The sequence below is a fragment of the Centropristis striata genome, chromosome 5 (assembly GCF_030273125.1).
Source record: "Centropristis striata isolate RG_2023a ecotype Rhode Island chromosome 5, C.striata_1.0, whole genome shotgun sequence".
Lineage (NCBI taxonomy): Eukaryota > Metazoa > Chordata > Actinopteri > Perciformes > Serranidae > Centropristis > Centropristis striata.
Window position 1 is genome coordinate 826,060 of NC_081521.1, and position 21,196 is coordinate 847,255.

General features: G+C 37.6%; 1 protein-coding gene across 2 annotated transcripts in view; it reads right to left on the reverse strand.

Moving 5' to 3' along the window:
• The window catches only part of slco4a1 (solute carrier organic anion transporter family, member 4A1), a 36,858-nt gene extending 18,977 nt beyond the window's left edge, over window positions 1–17,881 (reverse strand). The window contains exons 1-2 of one of the 2 annotated variants that reach the window (XM_059333738.1): window positions 17,774–17,881; window positions 448–1,597 (exon numbers count right to left, since the gene is read on the reverse strand). In XM_059333738.1, the coding sequence (XP_059189721.1) occupies window positions 448–1,297 (850 nt within the window). In that variant the 5' untranslated portion in view covers window positions 1,298–1,597; window positions 17,774–17,881. Of the gene's footprint in view, window positions 1–447; window positions 1,598–5,305; window positions 5,645–17,773 lie in introns of those variants that run through there. The other variant, XM_059333739.1, reaches the window with a different exon arrangement.
• Between the last annotated feature and the right edge of the window lie 3,315 nt (window positions 17,882–21,196).

Here is a 21,196-nt window from a genome sequence, read left to right on the forward strand (position 1 = left end):
ATTTTTATAAATTTTGCAACTTGACTGAATATTCTCATTATTCTCTGCGATCAAAGTACATTCAAACAATTAACGTTCAAAGAAAGTATCTGCACTTCATAGACGAGCTGCCAATATTAGATCAAACAAACACATGGTAAACACCCTTTTTCATTTTACTGTCTAGGGCTGGGCAATATATCGATATAGAAGATATATCGATATATCTATATATTTTAAATGTGATATGGAATTAGACCATATCGCATATACAGTATTTATTTTCACTTAAATAAACGGTTTCAATAATACTACTTATATTCAGCCTAAATATATCAGGATATGACTTTTGTCCATATCGCCCAGCCCTACTACTGTCTACACAACAGATTTCACTGTATGACCTGGACCAGTATGTACGACAGACATACAGACAGACAGACAGACATTAGTAAATGAATAACTCACCAATATAAACAGGTGCGTAGTTGGACTTGACGTTCTCGTCCAGGTACGTGACTCCTAATGTGTAGAGGGGCGTCGCACCCACACCGTGTAGAAACTGGCCCAGCATAAACACAAACCGATAGCTGGACAAACCGCCGCCCTCTTTGTCCTGACACGGGCTGGTGAGGTTCTCAGAGCACAGAACCGTCCTCTCGGTCAGACTGACCTGGTATGGGGGGGTGGTGAAGTGAGGAAGGGCAAACACCAGAGAACCCAGCGCCATGATCAACACCCCCCAACCCAGCCAGCGAGGCTTGTGTCCCGTCCCGCCAAAGTAACTGACAAAAGCCAAGCAGACGCAGGCGGCGATGTCGTAGGAGCTGGCGATGAGGCCGGCCTGGTAGCTGCGCAGGTCGAAGCGCCTCTCGATGGAGGTGACCACGGTGTTAATGAAGCCGTTGATGATCATCCCCTGGAGGAATGAGGCCACGCAGAGGAAGAACAGCACCCAACGAGGGGTGTTGAAAACTTGGATAGCTTTGGGTGTCAGAGCCCCCCAGCCACAGAGCTGATCCGAGTCGGTAGAGATGAGCTGTAACCCCATGGGAGTCTCTCCCAGGGGTCTCGTTTCCACCCCATAGAGCTGCCCCGGGAGTGTGGTAGCCCCTGTGAAAATGTGGGGCCGAATGGGGCCGTCAGCTCCGGGTTTGCCAGCCTTTCTGGGGTCTGAGGGGCCTATTGGGCTTCCTGTCTGGGAGTCTGGGGGGCTAGGGGTGTCCAGAGAGGAGACCCCGCTGAGAGGGCAGTCCTGAAGGTCCAGGAGCTCCTGCTTGGAGCTGAAGGAGGCGTCGGCATTAAGCAAGACTGGCATTTCCCCTCTGAGGGGCACTGTGAGGGTCCTGTGGCGCAGAAGGGGGTCAGACGTAGGAGGTCTTCGAACTGAGACGGAGTAAAATGTTCACAACCACACTGGAGAAAAAGGAAATCAGCTGAGGCTCAAGGTGAAAGTCTTGTGGTTGGGATGTCTGTGAAATCCTCTATGACTGGCTTGCATGCTCCATGTGTCTACAGTGCTGGATAGAGTTATTAAGGCTCCTCAGGTGTTGGTCTATCTGTGCAAGGTTGTTCAGGTTGTAAGAGCTGCTGCATACTGCCGCTGATTAATGGCATCCTACGGAGACCAGAGGGAGAGAGAGAGATTTCATAAATTAATCATGTTTTTATTAACGTACTATAGTGGGGCAGCTTAGCTAGAAATTGTATAAGGATTGTGCTATTTATGATAAAATCTTCAAATTTGGTACACTTGTAGCCAAAGACATATCGAACAAAATTAGATGTGGAGGCACAATTCATTTTCAATATGGCGGCCATTTTCAAGATGGCACTTGCAGCCAATTTGGAAAATGACCGCCATATTGATCATTTATAAGGGTCCATACCTGTATTTTTGTTGAGTATTTGGCCCTAACGGTACCAAATTTGATGCTTATATTACATATTATGCATTGTTAATGTGAAATCTATTATTTCTTATCTATCTATAAACAGTTGTCACTGGTGGCCATCTTGAAAAATGGCTGTCATATTGAAAATTTGTCTTGCCTCCACATCTAATTTTTGTCATATTGAAAGTCTTGATCCCTCCACATGTTCCCCATGTCTGTACCAAAATGTATGTTTCTATCACCTATTATCTATTGTTAATGTCAAATTTAATCTAAAAACAGTTGATATTTGAAAGATGGCCGCCATATTGAAAATCTGTCATGCCTCCACATCTAATTTTATCATAAAATGCACAATCCTTCTGGTTATCTGCCCCACTACTATAGCTTGTAATGATTGCATGAGTACATAACACAGAAACATCTTAATGGATCTCAGTGATACAGATAGCTAAGAAAATAGAAATAGATAGATAGATACACTTTATTAATCCCTGCAGGGAAATAGTTTTCGTTACAGCAGCTCCCAAACGACAAATCAGACAGAAATGACAAGAGAAAAACATTTGAACAATATACATATGATCACATCAAAAGACAAAAAAACTTTAACACGATACACTTTAAAATGTAACACAGTATAAATAACAGTTAAATAAAACCAGTGACAGTAAAATAAAAACCTTAAACTGAAAAACCAAGTAACTGTTAAATAAATAAATAAAAAGAACGAAAGAAAGAAAATCAGTGGGAGCGATATATAAATCTAAAACCTTATGAGATAGTTGTGTTTAAAGGAGTCTGAACAGAGACTCTGATTGTTTAAAGCTCAGTATGCATGTGAGGGAATTGTCCTATTTTATTGCACAAACAAGATTGGAAGCTATTGGACCTGATTTGGAGTGTCAGGTATTTTGCGGAGGAGTTGCAGAGACTGATGCTCACAGGTAGGAAAGACAAGAGAAAATACATCACCAAGTCAAAATGGAGACTCACATGGCATTCCCCCCTGAGAACAACTTGAATGCATGAAAAACTGGTTCTTGTTAAGAGCTCTAAACCAATGTGAGTGCTCTTAAAAAGCCCTTTTTATTCTAAAGTACCTTTTAATACCTTTTAAGGTTCCTTGGGGAACTGAATGCAGTTTTTGTTTTGCATTCGCATCTTGCTTCACATCTTGCTTCACCATTTTATCGAAAGGAGAACCTTTAAAAGTTCCACAAAGACCTTTTTGCCCAGAGGCTGAAAAATCAATTCGTAAAGATATGGACATATGGATGCCAGACACACACAAACACACACACACACAAACACACACACTAATAATAATAATAATAATAATAATAATAATAATAATAATAAGTGCTACAGAAACCAGAAACAAAATAAACAAAAGACTAAGAGAAAAATCATACACATTAAAATCAGCAGTAGATAAAAAAGACACAGGTAATAAAGTAGATTAAAGAAAACAGCTAAAGGAGATTAAGGTGCAGAGACAATAATAAAAACATCTAGGGACAACCTAAAAATGCCTGCCTGAACAAAAAGGTTTTAGCTATGAATCAGTCCTGGTGCCTCCTGTACATAAAGCCACAGTGTTGCTGGGAGAATGGACCCAGCTTCAAACACTCTGATCATAATTTCTTTGTAGATTCCCACCAGAGGTTACACCAAACCCCCCACACACACAAGCTATCAACCCTCAAATAACACACTCTAGTAATGAACCATTAGCTGCACTTTCTGCTCCAGCAAGCACAAATACAGATCACAGCTTTCATTATCAGCAACACAACTAAGAACGTGCAGATCCAGCTGTTGTATAACATTTCATTCAACTAATTGCACTGTAAAAAAAACAACTGTTGTTTTTATGGTAAAAACCAGCAGCTGTGGTTGCCAGAACTTTACCGTAATAAATTCGGTGCAACTTTTTCTAATATTACGGTAAAATGATATTATCACTGTTGATTTCACATTTATGATTGCCATTTTATTCCATATTTTACCATAAAAAATAAATAAAATTCCATCAAAAGAAACACTGTTCTGCCATATAATTGATAAGAAAATTATTTATAAATGCTGCATAAATTAAAGATTTTACCATTAAATATTACAGATTATTTCTGTTAGAGATATGGTGTTTAGTACATTTAACCGAGAGAAAAAGTATTTTTACAAAAGATAAATGCACAAATGATGCTTGTATATATATTACAGTATATTTTTGTTACAAACACGGTGCCAGAGTATTTTACAGTGGATTTATTTTTTTTAAACTGTAAAAAATCCTGTTTTGCTGATTTTTACATTTACAGTGTTTCATTGTTACTGAAACTGAATTCAGCCATTTATAATTTTACGTCTTTTACTGTCATGGTTTAGCAGTTTTTCACCGTAAAATCCAAAAAACTCCAAAACACACTTATATAATAATACATTAAGACCACATTATAAGCTCACAGGGACCCTCATTTATCAAACCAGCGTACAACAGAAAGTGAGCGTCCGTACGATCATTTCTACAAGGCTCGGTGTTTATCAGTCTGGACGTGAGGAGGATCAGATCTTCTCTGGCCTCAGCTCTTTATGCAGGTTTGAATCAGCGTAAAGTCCACACGTCTGAGACGGAGAATTGTTCTTAAACTATTTAATTTTATCATGTTTTTTGACAGATATATATGTAAAACAACGATAAAAACTGTGCTGAGGTGTAAGTATTGTACTTTTTCTAGTCGTAAGTACAAGCTGACACAGAAACTGGATAATTTACCTCCAGTAATGTTAACATTCTGTAAATGTCACATAACCTGATCTCTCTGAAACTTTCATTTAAGTTCATGCTTGATCAGCCTGTAACATTACCTGCCAGGAGAAATACAAAAAGGAACTACGGTAGAAAGAACTTCCATCACTGACTTGTTCCTCATCAAATGAAACGAAGTATTCATTTTAGTTGATACACACATCAGACTAAAAAAAAATAAACGTCATGCAAATACTTACCAACAATAAAGATTTAATTTTTTAGAAAAAAGAGAAATATTGTAAAGGCTAATACTTAAAAATAACTCAAGACACACACACACACACACACACACACACATATTCATATATATGTATATATATATATATATACACACACACAACTTACAACACAACAAACTTATGTTGTAATGACACATATTAGATTGGAAATTAGCATTAATACTGTAACTCTAAATGTGATTTTAAGTTAAGGTTGCACCAGCCTTCATGCACATACTCAACATTTAAAACCCTACTTCATTGATAAGAATTACTTTTGTTGCTACTTTCTATTAATGTAATATAATTACCCACAAAAATTAAATTAATCAAGACTGCAAAGTTCTAAGTATGTAACAATAAATCAAATTATAAATATGCTCTATTAAGCGTCCTACCTTTATCCCAGTGTCTTATTTAAATGAAACAAGTAAAGAGAGACAGAATGCCGGAGAGTGCTATCCATGCTGGTCCTCAGTCCGTCTCTTAAACCTCTTATAGTCCGGCTCATTCACACGCCCCATCGCTGGAGACAGCAGGCAGTCTGGGAGGAGCTGCCATCTTTGGGTCTGGTATCTACTTCTAAGAATACATCCACACTGTAAAAACGTTTGTAGAAATTACAGTAAAACACTGTCAAATTGCATCAGAAATAGGGCATAAAATAAAAAATTGCATATCTTCTTTATAGACACTTAATCACCGTAAATCAAGGAATAATACAAAACTTTTGAAAACAGTTTTACTGTAAAAATATAAAAATGTTCATGTAAATTGAAAGGAGAAATACCATATTTTCACTACGACACAATTACCCTAAAAACAAAGGGACTATTCAGTGAAAATTACAGTTTTTGATAATATTTACATTTAAATTTACAGTAGAAAACCCACTCACTGGAATTTCTATGGTGAAATTCTGGCAACCACAGCTGCCGGTATTTTATCGTAAATTTAACAGATTTTTTTTAAAGTGCAGGTCTCCCATTGGGTCTGTGTTCTCTCGTGTACCCTCTAGTGGGTTCCTCATAGGCATGTACAGTCTGTGCACAATGTGTGTATGTGAATGTGTGGTTAAAAAGTTTATCTCCAGATTTACAACAGCTAATAATTATTCCTAAAACATATTTTCATGAAATACTCTTACTACCAATACTTTTTCAACTAACAACTGCAACTTTTAAAACTAAAATGCAATCTGTCAAACTAGCCCAAGCTCATTATTCTGCACAATGACCACTGAGCCCAGAATACCAGAAAACCACTGACGAGCCGACGTGTTTACTGAACAACAGGAATGAAAAGGCCTATCCATCCGTGCTGCTAGAGCTGTTGTCTATTCAGCTGATTGCTCATGATAAGTATAAATAATAAGGTTTGGGAGGAAAGCCAGACCATGAAATCCAATTCAAATCTCATGTGTAATTGACAGTTTGATGGATGGACAAATGAAGTTAGACCGTGTTTGTTTGAGGTGGAGGTACAGTATCAGTATAAACTTACACTGCTAAAAAGGTGTCTAAAAACCAGATAAAACTCTAAATCTGAGGGAAATTATTTTGCTGCATGGACAGATAATTTACCTAGACAAGATTTATTACATTAAGATTATTAGAAATAAGCATGTTGAACACTTAAAATAATAAATTAACTCTTAAAACCAGATAAAGTAAAGCTGCCAGCAGTGATGAACTGGCCCGAGCAGAGTGACCTGATGATTATTTGGTTCTTACCAAGATAAAAAAAAACTTTAGATTTAGAAGTGTTGGATCATTTATCTTGTTTTAAGAGTTAATTTCTTATTTTAACTGTTCAACATGCTTATTTCTAGATTTAACAATCTTAATTTAATAAATCTTGTCAAGTGAAACCATGCAGCAAGATCATTTCCCTCAGATTTACTGTTTTATCTGGTTTTTAGACACAACTTTTTTGCAGTGTAGAGGACTTTGTGTGGTACGAGGTTGTGAGCAGGTTTTATAAAGAATAACAAGAGGTTGTGAGCAGGTTTTATAAAGAATAATAAGAGGTTGTGAGCAGGTTTTATAAAGAATAACAAGAGGTTGTGAGCAGGTTTTATAAAGAATAATAAGAGGTTGTGAGCAGGTTTTATAAAGAATAATAAGAGGTTGTGAGCAGGTTTTATAAAGAGTAATAAGAGTCTGGGAGCAGGTTTTATAAAGAGTAACAAGAGGTTGTGAGCAGGTTTTATAAAGAATAATAAGAGGTTGTGAGCAGGTTTTATAAAGAATAACAAGAGGTTGTGAGCAGGTTTTATAAAGAATAACAAGAGGTTGTGAGCAGGTTTTATAAAGAATAATAAGAGGTTGTGAGCAGGTTTTATAAAGAGTAATAAGAGGCTGGGAGCAGGTTTTATAAAGAGTAATAAGAGGCTGGGAGCAGATTTCTATAAAGAGTAATAAGAGGCTGGGAGCAGGTTTTATAAAGAATAACAAGAGGTTGTGAGCAGGTTTTATAAAGAGTAATAAGAGTCTGGGAGCAGGTTTTATAAAGAGTAATAAGAGTCTGGGAGCAGGTTTTATAAAGAGTAATAAGAGGCTGGGAGCAGATTTCTATAAAGAGTAATAAGAGGCTGGGAGCAGGTTTTATAAAGAGTAATAAGAGGCTGGGAGCAGATTTCTATAAAGAGTAACAAGAGTCTGGGAGCAGGTTTTATAAAGAATAATGGCTGGGGACGGGGAGTGACTGGATCATCATCAGGTGATGAGAGTTGGGAGTGTCTGAAAGTTGAAACGGGGCTCTTTGTTAACAATGCACTATGGGGAGGTAATACTATCCTGTTCCACTGTTTGTTTTTCTGCCCCTGCTTCCGAAAACCAGAAATTGAAAAGTTCTCACTGGGTTTTTCCTATTTAACTCCTATCTCATTTTTCTATCTAGCCCTTTTCATTTCTGTTTTTAAAGTGAGATCAGAGCGAGGAGATGAAATATTAATAAGCAATGTGCTCTGCCCTTGCTGCCGGGTCCTTTATCCTCACAGCAGAAACTTATTTGCTTTGGATGGCGAAGTCTTTCCTCCTCTGTGGTAAACAAAGGCTTTTGAAGTATCAAGGGGACGCATCTTTTGTGGTTATTAAACATGTGAGAAACAACAGACTTGGACAAAGTCTTCAACTGTCAATCATATTTAGAGACACACTGCTATGATATGTCACTAGATGAGGTTAAATCAGTTTTCACTGAGAAGAAAACATTATCAACTGCAGAGAATCCCTTTGGTAAAGCTGTAGTAAAGAGAAATTGTGAGAAAAGAAGTGGAGCAATTCAGTGAGTGAACTGTGAGAACAACCCTGTTTGAACCCAGAACTGATGCAGTTCCAGGAACCAGTTCTTCCAGCAGCATTGTGTCCCTGGCCTGGTTGACCCTGTGCATGCTGTGAGGACATACATGTGATTATTGTTTGTAGATGTGAAGACAATCACAGCCTTGATAACAGGCTGAGAAGTCATTCTCATTCACAGTGAAAACGGAGTCAAGTAGTTCCATTTTCATACGTGTTTCAAATTAGTTTGATTACTAAATAAGTTCCCTTATCGACTAGTTTCCAGCTATGCTAATAAATGATTATTGTTATTATTTACTATAGTGGGGCGGATTAGCTCAATATTTTACACCAATCGTTCACTTTGTGATAAAAGCATGAAATTTGGTAGATGTGTTGGTGAATATGTTTCAAACAAATCTGGATATTGGGCCACCTCAAAAGCGCCCCCTAGTGGCCGTGGCAGGCATTTGTTATACGAATAAATCAATGATGAATAAAAACTGCCCTTTTAATAATACCAACTGGTGATGAATTGTATATTTTTGGAAAGCCTGATTAGTCACCTTTACAATGAGGTACAGCTTGTAAGGATCGTGCATTCATGGAAGGAGCAATGGGGCTAAACGTGTGGGGAGCACCCCCCAAAAATGTGCATCCCCAGTGGGGCGGATTAGCTCAATAAATCACAAGAATTGTTTATTTTGTGATAGAAGCACACAATTTGGTGGATGTGTTGGTGGATTTGTTTCAAACAAATCTGTATATTAGGCCATCGCAAATTCCAAGATGGCGGCCATTTTTCAAGATGGCCAACACCTTAGTGGAGCTATTGAATGATATAATGGTTTATTTGGTGATACAAGCATACAAATTGGCATGAGCAGTATCTGTGGGTCACTTGACAATAACCCACCCACAGTTACTTTAAATTCCAAGATGGCGGCCATTTTTCAAGATGGCCGCCATCTTCCATTTGCACTGAAGATTCAAGAGTACATCTTTTTGATTTGGCAACTGTTAAAATTTGCACTTTACACTGTATTTAGATTGATGGTTGATTTTTATTTTGTTGTATGATTTTTATTTATTCATACCAAAAAGGCAAATGTTCTATATATTTTTCAGTATTTTGCAATATCGTCAAGAATATCGTTATTGCAAAAAATAACCTGAAATATCGTTTGGTTTTCACTGTCGCTAACAGTGTCAGCAGCTGAAAGCAGCATGGCTAATTAATCAGAGTCTCCGCTGATCATAAACATCGTGATGGTGAATTAACCGCCTCCGGCTTGTTAAGAAGAGCCTAAACCTAACTGGAATACCAGAATAACCTAACTGGAATACCAGAATAACCTAACTGGAATACCAGAATAACCTAACTGGAATACCAGAATAACCTTAACTGGAATACCAGAATATCCTAACTGGAATACCAGAATAACCTAAACTAGAATACCAGAATAACCTTAACTGGAATAACAGAATAACCTAACTGGAATACCAGAATAACCTAAACTAGAATACCAGAATAACCTAACTGGAATACCAGAATAACCTAAACTAGAATACCAGAAAAGCCTTAACTGGAATACCAGAATAACCTAACTGGAATACCAGAATAACCTAAACTAGAATACCAGAATAACCTAACTGGAATACCAGAATAACCTAAACTGGAATACCAGAATAATCTAAACTGGAATACCAGAATAACCTAAACTGGAATACCAGAATAATCTAAACTAGAATACCAGAATAACCTTAACTGGAATACCAGAATAATCTAAACTAGAATACCAGAATAACCTAACTGGAATACCAGAATAACCTTAACTGGAATACCAGAATAACCTAAACTAGAATACCAGAATAACCTAACTGGAATACCAGAATAACCTAAACTAGAATACCAGAATAACCTAACTGGAATACCAGAATAATCTAACTGGAATACCAGAATAACCTTAACTGGAATACCAGAATAACCTAAACTAGAATACCAGAATAACCTAACTGGAATACCAGAATAATCTAAACTAGAATACCAGAATAACCTAACTGGAATACCAGAATAACCTTAACTGGAATACCAGAATAACCTAAACTAGAATACCAGAATAACCTAACTGGAATACCAGAATAACCTAAACTAGAATACCAGAATAACCTAACTGGAATACCAGAATAATCTAACTGGAATACCAGAATAACCTTAACTGGAATACCAGAATAACCTAAACTAGAATACCAGAATAACCTAACTGGAATACCAGAATAACCTAAACTAGAATACCAGAATAACCTAACTGGAATACCAGAATAACCTAAACTGGAATACCAGAATAACCTTAACTGGAATACCAGAATAACCTAACTGGAATACCAGAATAACCTAAACTAGAATACCAGAATAACCTTAACTGGAATACCAGAATAACCTAAACTGGAATACCAGAATAACCTTAACTGGAATACCAGAATAACCTAAACTGGAATACCAGAATAAGATAATATGGAATACCAGAATAACCTAAACTGGAATACCAGAATAACCTAAACTGGAATACCAGAATAACCTAAACTGGAATACCAGAATAACCTAAACTGGAATACCAGAATAACCTAAACTGGAATACCGGTCCCTTGATGGTTCAGTTTGAATCACTTATCTTACACAAAGGAAAACAAACGTTACACCATCGACCATCTGCTGTATGTATATGAACACTGGAAGTGTTTTACCTGTTTCCCTGATTATTGTGTCTGTGGTTCAGCCAAAGCACTGTCACACTGCGGAATAACTTCCTCATTAACAACAATAAACAATGCTTCTGTTGTTTTGATGGTCAATGCACCTCTTTTATTTCCCCAGGTTTTACAGAACAAATTTAAAATGCTACTCATGGTCCTGCTTCAGGGCTTTCATTTCTGAACTCGTTTTGATTCCTGGCTGGAATTTGCCTCAAATTCTCTACAGGTGGAACCTGAAGAGCCCAGAGGGAATCTATCTCTGGGAATTATATATAGATATATCATATATCAGATATATATATATATATATCATATATAATGATATGATAGTTCAATTACAGGAGTGGGCTCATGCAAGCATACAGGACAAGGTTATAATAGTTTTGGATTTTTCATTAGTTTTAGTTTTAATTTTGTTGTCAAATTCAGTTAGTTTTGAGTTTTTAGAGTGAGTTTTAATTCATTTTGAATTTTTGGAAAATGCTTAGTTTTATTTCAGTTATTATTCATTTTTAGTTGTTTTGCAATGGGGTATTTGTTGGGTCCAGATTCAATAAGGTCACAATAAATGTTTCCTTTATTTCCTTTGTCTGATCCATCTCAGCCCCAATAAGTTTATTAAGTCATAAAACCAGATAGATGAAATAGATTTCATATCAACCAAAAAGGATCACAGCTTAACACATAGAGTGTGCACATAAAAAATCAAAATAATCAAATAATAACAAACTAGCAAAGTTGCAGATAAAATTCATATTCGTCAAAACCTATTGAAATTGAAGGAATTATTATTATTATTATTTTCACAAAATTAATTGCCTTTTTGGAGGCGTTCTCATACTTAAAAAGTTGCACATTTTTGAACGTGCTTCAAGTCTGGTGAAGAATTGTGTGGCTGTCCCTATTAAATTTAAACGGAGCAGCACCTTAAGGGGAGCATTCACGAAAATGAACAAAATTCGGTACATATTTCTATCATGGGGAGACGCACCAAAAAACCTTTTTGGACCTATACCCTAAACCCAACAGGAAGTCAGCCATCTTGACTCAAACTTGATTTTTGGCTGTTTTGGGCCATTTCCAGGCCAACCTCCTCCTACAGCTTTGACCTGATTGACTCCAAACTTGGTCAGTCCCATCATTCAACCTGTTTGATTAAAACTTGTCTGCAGTTTTTCGTTGTTTTTTTAAAGTATTTTTTCGCCACCGCTGTTGCTGGTGTGAAGGAATAAAAATACAATACATGAGTCTAATATTGTGTGCTTTTTATGTAACTTTAAATAATATTTTGGAGATAAAGCTCAAATAAATTGTGCCCTAAAGAATGCTGTTTAATCCAGCTCATCCCTAGGTGCCCTCAAAGTTCTCTAATACCCCTTTACCATCAGAATGAGCACATCTGTATTTTTAAAAAATGCGGTAGAAAAATATTTCATAGTAAAATATGCCTTTCAGTTTATTACTAGTGTGTGACATTTGACAGGGATGCACCGAAGATAGGCTTAGTAAACGGTGAATGGTTTGAACGATGTCCAAGCACTGAGGCGCTGAGATGACAGGACTTAAACGTGCATCAAAAAGGAAATCAGCGTTCAGCTGCGTGTCAAGTCTCCATCACGGCCTGTTGGAGCTGCCGTGATAAATAGCAGCGACTACTCCAGAGTCATTTCAATGAATGTCGATTCCAGAAGGCAAGGGTCTTAATACATCAACAGACCCATGTAGGCTTGTACAATATGTGGCCAGTATACTGGCACTTAGGCCAGTTCCAGTACTCCCAGTAAAGGAGCCACCCATTTTACAGTGGGGCAGGGAAATCCAACCGCCTGGCCCCACTTTCAACTTGGGGAATTAATGGGATGGGACAAAGTAGCCAGTGACCCAATAATGGTCTTCTGCATGGCTGCAGATTAGAGAGCAAACATCAACCAGGCCACAGGCAACAGACAGGGCTGCTCATTTAACCTTCCCTCTATTGTCTGCTCAGTCCTTCATACTCTCAATCCTCTTACTGATCCTACAACTATAAAACAAGACAAGATAAATGATACCTTGCACAGGGGCACTATTAATGCATTATATACTATCTCTAACAGTTATAGCATTCCTCACGCAACAGGGCGTCAAAAATGTAAGAAAAAAGAAGGTGTAAATCATAAATGCTATCCCTCCCATAAGGATATCAAATTATGAGTATGAACCTGAGCAACACTTGTGTGGGTCTCACAGTTCAAAAGTGTTGTTAGATGGCAGAATTATTAATAATTATCATAAATAATTATTTATTATAATAAGATTCGACTTGATTGGGGCACAACTCTGTAAAACAGAGAAAATATAGCCAATTCACCTAAATCAGTCTCACAGAGTTACTAAACTATCAATTTGGAACACTGATTATAAATATCAAGGAAATTATTAAACAAATTACCATATTCATATTTAGTAGTGGTTGAAGGAATTTGGAATTTCTTTTCACAGAAGAGGCTGGCATATCATTCACAGTGTATTTCACAAAAAGGTATTTATCCTCATTAACAAAGTAAACTCTATGGAGTATAGAGAGCTACAGTGGCTTGTAAAAGTATTCTTCCCTCTTGGATGTTTCACTCTTTTGTTGCTTTTACACATGAAATCATGGTCAATATCATTTGGCCTTTTTAAAAAGAATTATCAAAAAAACCCTCTTTAATGTCAAAGTGAAAACAGATTCTAACAAAATAGTATAAATTAATTAGAAATATAAATAAGGTAAAATAAATGATTTTAAAATCAGCCCCTAAAACCTGAAGTTTCTCTGTAAATCCAACAGAAGTGTCAACTCTTCTACTAAATAATAGATTTTTCAGCCTCTGTAGCAGATAGAAATGAAATTCATAAAGTATCTGAGAGCTTATAGCTGTTATATCTGAGCTCCCTCCGCTATAGTCGTCTTCACCATGATTTATAAGTTCTGGAAAAGTCCCATGATGCATTGAGACACTCCCACATGGATTCTGATGCATTTCATTCAAGAGACCGAAAAAAGGTGGAAAAAGCTACAAATACTACAAAACAACGCACTTTCCCAGCTTTAATGGTAGAATAACGCAACAGCGCCCCCGGTTTTAATGGTAGAAATGCGGTAATGCTTTCCCGCCTTAAATGGGTTGAAAATCCGACCTTTTCCTGTAAAATCCTTCACACAAATGATTCTTAATCAGCACCATTGAATCAAGCTGATGAAACAGATTTGACCCCAGCTGGTCGTATTGCAACAGGTAACCGATACAGGGCAACACATGATAGGGACCATTCGGACTCGACTGCTTACAACACGACATGTGAGGAGCGTTTCCTTTATCCTGCTCTGGCCACATCTGTTCATGTGATCTGGGTTAGACAAATTCAACTGCATTAGTTCTGCACAATGGTTATCAACATATTCGAAAAGTCATTAAATCATAAAAAAACGAATAGTTCATCATATCTGGAAAACAAAATGTTTGTAAAAGCCGGCGAAGCAGTGTTGACAATTTAGCGACTGTTGCTAAATTTAGCAGCTTTTCAGACTTCTTAACGAGCTGCAGGGTCAGAGGAAGAAGGAAGAAGAGCCTCCGACCCCGCGGCTCGTTAAGAAGAGCCTCCGACCCCTGTGGCTCGTTAAGAAGAGCCTCCGACCCTGCGGCTCGTTAAGAGCCTCCGACCCCGCGGCTCATTAAGAAGAGCCTCCGACCCCGCGGCTCGTTAAGAAGAGCCTCCGACCCCTGTGGCTCGTTAAGAAGAGCCTCCGACCCCGCGGCTCGTTAAGAGCCTCCGACCCCGCGGCTCATTAAGAAGAGCCTCCACTAGCGGCAGTTAGCTACAGTTAGCTCTGTAGCAGTACAGTGTGTATGTGCTAACAGGCTAACAGTTAGCTCTGTAGCAGTACAGTGTGTATGTGCTAACAGGCTAACAGTTAGCTCTGTAGCAATACAGTGTGTATGTGCTAACAGGCTAACAGTTAGCTCTGTAGCAGTACAGTGTGTATGTGCTAACAGGCTAACAGTTAGCTCTGTAGCAGTACAGTGTGTATGTGCTAACAGGCTAACAGTTAGCTCTGTAGCAATACAGTGTGTATGTGCTAACAGGCTAACAGTTAGCTCTGTAGCAATACAGTGTGTATGTGCTAACAGGCTAACAGTTAGCACTGTAGCAGTACTGTGTGTATGTGCTGCTGCTGCAGGAGGTGTTCACTTAGCGATCTCTGTTTTGTTCTGTTTTGTCTGATGAATATTCAAATATTAATCGTTAAGTACCCCACGATTATCGAATATTACTATTGCCTGAAATGCACATCCCTATTAGGTACACCAACCAGATTTTATACGGTGCATCACATCTGATTTAATCAGTGTAATATGACACACCTTTGTTGTCAGATTATAACACCGAAGGAGGCATCAGTGAACACCAGTTGATCAGTGTTAGAAACTAAATGAAGAGCAGGAACACCCTTCGATGAGAGGACTGGTCGGTCTCTAGTGGTCTCTGATGGTCTCTGGTCGGTCTCTAATGGTCTCTGATGGTCTCTGATGGTCTCTGATGATCTCTGATGGTCTCTGGTTGGTCTCTAATGGTCTCTGATGGTCTCTGATGGTCTCTGATGGTCTCTAATGGTCTCTGATGGTCTCTGGTCGGTCTCTGATGGTCTTTAATGGTCTCTAATGGTCTCTAATGGTCTCTGATTGTCTCTGATGGTCTCTAGTGGTCTTTAATGGTCTCTAATGGTCTCTGATGGTCTCTGATGGTCTCTGGTCGGTCTCTGATGGTCTTTAATGGTCTCTAATGGTCTCTGATTGTCTCTGATGGTCTCTAATGGTCTCTAATGGTCTGTAATGGTCTCTAATGGTCTCTGATGGTCTCTGATGGTCTCTGGTCGGTCTCTGATGGTCTTTAATTGTCTTAGTTTTGACCAGACCTTTGTAATATCATTTTACATATTTTACTGTCATGGTTTAGCAGTTTTTCACCATAAATTCTACAGACATTTTTTACAGTGTATATATATATGAGTGTCTGATTAGCATTAATACATTCAACAGATCCTGAATGGGTAAATAACTTCTCTGATTAATGTTTCAGATGATTATGATTGTTTGTAGATCAACACCTTTAAATGCTTCAGACTCAGAGATTAAAGTTGGGGAATTCCCCAGTGCATCTTGTGTAATATACGTCTCCTGCACTGTAAAAAATGCCTTTATTACTGTGAAAAACTGCTAAACCATGACAGTAAAAGATGTAAAATGATAAATGGGTTAATTCAGTTTCAGTAACAATGAAAAGCTGTAAATGTTTATATCACATAAAACAGTATTTTTACAGTTTCGTTTTTTGAAAAATACATTACTCCACTGTAAAATACTCTGTAATATGTATTTAATTATATATATATATATATATATATATATATATATATATATACAAGCCATCACTGTCATTTTTGCATTTATTGTTTGTAAAAATACTTTTTCTCACTATTAAATGTACTAAACACCATATCTCTAACAGAAATATACTGTAATATTTAACATTTATGCAGCATTTATAAAGTATTTTTTTGTCAATTATATGGCAGAACAGCGTTTCTTTTGATGGAAAAACTTTTTATTTATATGGTGAAAAACTAAATTAAACATGAAATCAACAGTGTTAATATCATTTTACCGTAATATTAGAAAAAGTTGCCCCTGATTTATTAGGGTAACGTTCTGGAAACCACAGCTGCTGGTTTTTACCGTAAAAACAACAGGGTTTTTTTTACAGTGTGTGTCACATGGAGCCATGAAGCATGCTCCGTGTCCCCAGAGCGATCTGTGTCCCCAGAGCGCTCAGTGTCCCCAGAGCGATCTGTGTCCCCAGAGGGATCAGTGTCCCCAGAGCGCTCAGTGTCCCCAGAGCGATCTGTGTCCCCAGAGGGATCAGTGTCCCCTGAGCGATCTGTGTCCCCAGAGCGCAGGTGTGGACGCACATTAGGAAACAAAGCCTGCTGGAGAGGACACGAGGACAGGACAGATGTCTCCTCCAGCTCTCAGAAGGCTGATGAGAGACGCTGGACTAGTTTTAGGAGGATCCGTAACATTAAACCGTCTAGTGACATGACAACACATGAAGGCCTGATGGGGGGGGGGGGGTCCTCCCCATGTGGGGGGGGGGGGGGTCCTCCCCATGTGGGCCCTCCCCATGTGGGCCCTCCTTCACCTCCTTCACCGACACACAGGGAGCAGCTCATCGACCAATCATCAGTCATGATGGTTTCCATCATTCTAGTCTCCAGTTATTAAATGACTAGGGAATAACTGCATTAACGATGAACTGGAATCGTGATAAACCCTATTGAAGCATTTCTTTTTTTAATTCAGGGTACTGCGGCTCCAGTCTCTGATCCAGTCTCTGATCCAGTCTCTGATCCAGTCCAGACTGGAGATACGGGAGACATATTCCAGTCCAGGACTGGATCAGACCATGTCGTGGATCAGAGGAAGGATTAATATGTGACCATATGAAGCCTTTTGTCCATTTCACTTATCAAATGTTAACTACGAGCGGAATGGATTCATAGAAGCAGGAATCCTGCTGCTGCTTCGCATGTATGAATATATCTCATATATCTCATGTATTAATATATCTCATACATCACATGTCTGCCTCACAATAAATCTCATGTATTTCATGTCGCCTTTTCAACCATTTCCCTGTCGGACAGTGAATCCGTGGATCCATCCACGCTGCTGATGCTGAGCAGCAGCCGCAGCCTTTAAATCACCACTAAAATAAATCATATCATCCATAAATAAACAGTCTTACCTTAAACTACATGTTATTAGTCCGATCTCCTCACATAGTCTTCTGTTCGTGTCGCGTCTGGAGGAGAAAAAGCTACAAAAGAGGAGAAATAATTCCGCGGCTGCTGTTCTTCACAGAGCCAGAATGTATGGCAGGTGATTAGTGCCAGCAGGAGGACAGCTAGCAGCTTCAGACCAGGAAAACATATGAATACACATGAATAAATATCATTATTAGTTCTAATATCATCATCATTATTATGATTATCATCATTATCATTATTATTAGTATTATCAGTATTATTATTATCAGTATTATTATTATTATGAGTATAATTATTATCATCATCATTATTATGATTATCATCATTATCATTATTATTATTAGTATTATCAGTATTATTATTATCAGTATTATTATTATTATGAGTATAATTATTATCATCATCATTATTATTATATTATCATATTTATTTTTTATTAGTATCATTAAATTATTATTAATATTAATAATAATAATAATGCAAAATGCAAAAAATGCATTCTTGCCTCAGTTAGAATTTATTTTTAATTGTAATTAGTTTTAAGGCTTCGAATGGTTTAAACACCAGCACAAACAGTTAATACAAAATGTATTCTGTTAGTTTTGGATCAACCTGCCCATAAATATCTGACATGCATACATTCCTGAAATTGTTATTATTTATTCACAAATGTTTGTCTGCTACCTAAACATACCTGCCCTGTTCATCATGTCCTGTTTTCTCTGAAAGAAATCTGAAATCAAAAGGGAGAAATTCATATTTTATATTTTTCTGCTCTGCATAGTTAGAGCAAGCACTCAGTTGCTTTTATTAAATAACTCGCTAGGAGAAGTGGCATTAACTGTCAACTGTGTATCACAGAACACTGTAAAAAATGTCTGTAGATTTTAGGGTGAAAAACTGTTAAACCATGACAGTAAAAGACGTTAAATGATAAATGAGTTAATTCAGTTTCAGTAACAATGAAACACTGTAAATGTTTATATCAGACAAACAGGATATTTTTTACAGTTTACTCTAATTTTACTCCACTGGAAAATACTCTGGCACCGTGTTTGTAACAAAAATATAATATATATAATATATATATATATATATATATATATATATATATAAGATATATAAGATATATATATATATATATATATATATATATATAAGATATATATATATATATATATATATAAGATTATATTTTTGTAAAATGTAATATAATCTTATATATATATATATATATATATATATATATATATATAAGATTATATTTTTGTTACAAACACGGTATATACAAGCATCACTGTAATTTTTGCATTTATTTTTTATAAGAAGTACTTTTTCTAACTGTTAAATGTACTAAACACCATATCTCTAACAGAAATATAATGTAATATTTAGTGGTAAGATCTTTAATTTATGCAGCATTTATAAAGTATTTTCTTGTCAATTATATGTCAGAACAGCGTTTCTTTTGATGGAAAAACGTTTTATTCATACGGTAAAATATGGAGTGTTAATATCATTTTACCGTAATATTAGATAAAGTTGCACCGTATTTATTACGGTAAAGTTCTGGCAACCAGCTGCTGGTTTTTACCATAAAAACAACAGTTGTTTTTTGTTGTTTTTTACAGTTTACAGCGTCCAGACCTTCCCTCAGCTGTGGTTTATATATTTTAATACAGTGCTTTAAGTGGGAGAGTACCGAAACCAGTTCAGTTAGCCTACAGCTTGATGGTTTAGTGAACCAGTCCTGGTCACAAATGTTGGCGTGGCTCCAGAAAAGAACCCGGAGAATGACACGGGAGGTCGGACTGAAGTTAATTTTGAAGAAAGTGAAGTAAGTTGAAATATAATCACAATTGTCTTATACTGACAGTCCACTTCTTTTGACACATCTGTACAATATAAAATCCATATCTGTCTTTGATGTGTCCACAGGATGTTCAGGACCAGAGGCCTTGTTTGTCCTTTCCAGGATGTGTTTGCATTTATGTAACTAAATGAAGACCTTATTCATCAAAATCAATGTTGTTGGTCCCCCTAAATATGTGCATTTTCCCATTTAAGTTACACTCTAATGAAATATGTATTTAGGTAAAATAATACCGTCATTGTATACTGTTTTCTTATGATATAAACAATATCAGGACTGTCATTTAATTTATTTACTTTGCATAGCTTCTCCAATCTGGTCTCCATCTTTAATCCATGTCTGTTTTTGATGTGTGTCCCCACAGGGCATGCTAGGTCCCAGTTAGGTCCCAGTTAGGTCCCAGTTAGGTCCCTTCATCAGCCTGTAAGCTACTTGAGGACCGCCCTCCCTTGGGCCACATGCAAGTGAACAAACATAATTTGTCTGGAAAGTTCAATAAAACAATTTTCTTTTTAAAAATCAGCATCATGTTCTAGTATTTGAATAAATCACTTAATGACCTGCTGGTACCGACGCTCACTGCCTAATTTACCCGGCAACAGTTGAATAAGGGGAGTACCGGCACTAATTGTTTTCCACTTAAAGCACTGTTTTAATGTTAGCGTTATAGAAAGAGATGAATGCAACAGATGTGTTATTAACAATTAGAGCTCCTGGTAAGCTGGAGGAAGGATCGAGTCTTTGTCCTCCAGTTTTACTTTACACAGAAGGTCAATGAGTGTCTGAGACAAGATACAGAAGTTTCTATAACACTTCGTACAAAGGAGACGTGAAATCAAAAACCTCAACTAGGTTTTCAGAAGGCGTTACCATCAACAACGAGCTGGCGAGGAGCGGACCAGAAGGAGGTCAGCCCCGCCCACCTGGGACCAGTCAGCCCCGCCCACCTGGGACCAGTCAGCCCCGCCCACCTGGGACCAGTCAGCCCCGCCCACCTGGTACCAGTCAGCCCCGCCCACCTGGGACCAGTCAGCCCCGCCCACCTGGGACCAGTCAGCCCCGCCCACCTGGGACCAGTCAGCCCGCCCACCTGGGACCAGCAGGGAGGGAACAGAAAACAGAAAACAGAACAACAGGAACACAACACAAGCAGAGCAACTCCACCAGTCGGGTCTGTTGCTAGGCAAACTAAGGAGAATAATAGAGGCGTGGCCTCACTCTGCGACGTTTGAACTTTAAAGGCAGCTCGCTTCAGAAGATTGGACTGGAATTCACTCAATGACCAAGATTCAGCTATCTTTCTTTTCTCTTTTATTTTGAAAGTTGCCAAAGCCAATCACAGGTGAAAATCTTTGAACAAATAGAATCTCAGGAAAAATGCAACCCAAGAAACCATAAACAATCAATATGACCCAAAATCAAATACCTCTTTAAGTACTAGAAATCAATCCTGAAAATAAAGGAAAATACCCAGATTTAAAGCACCCAAAATGAATAAAATATATTTTAAAGCACTATCTAATGGTGA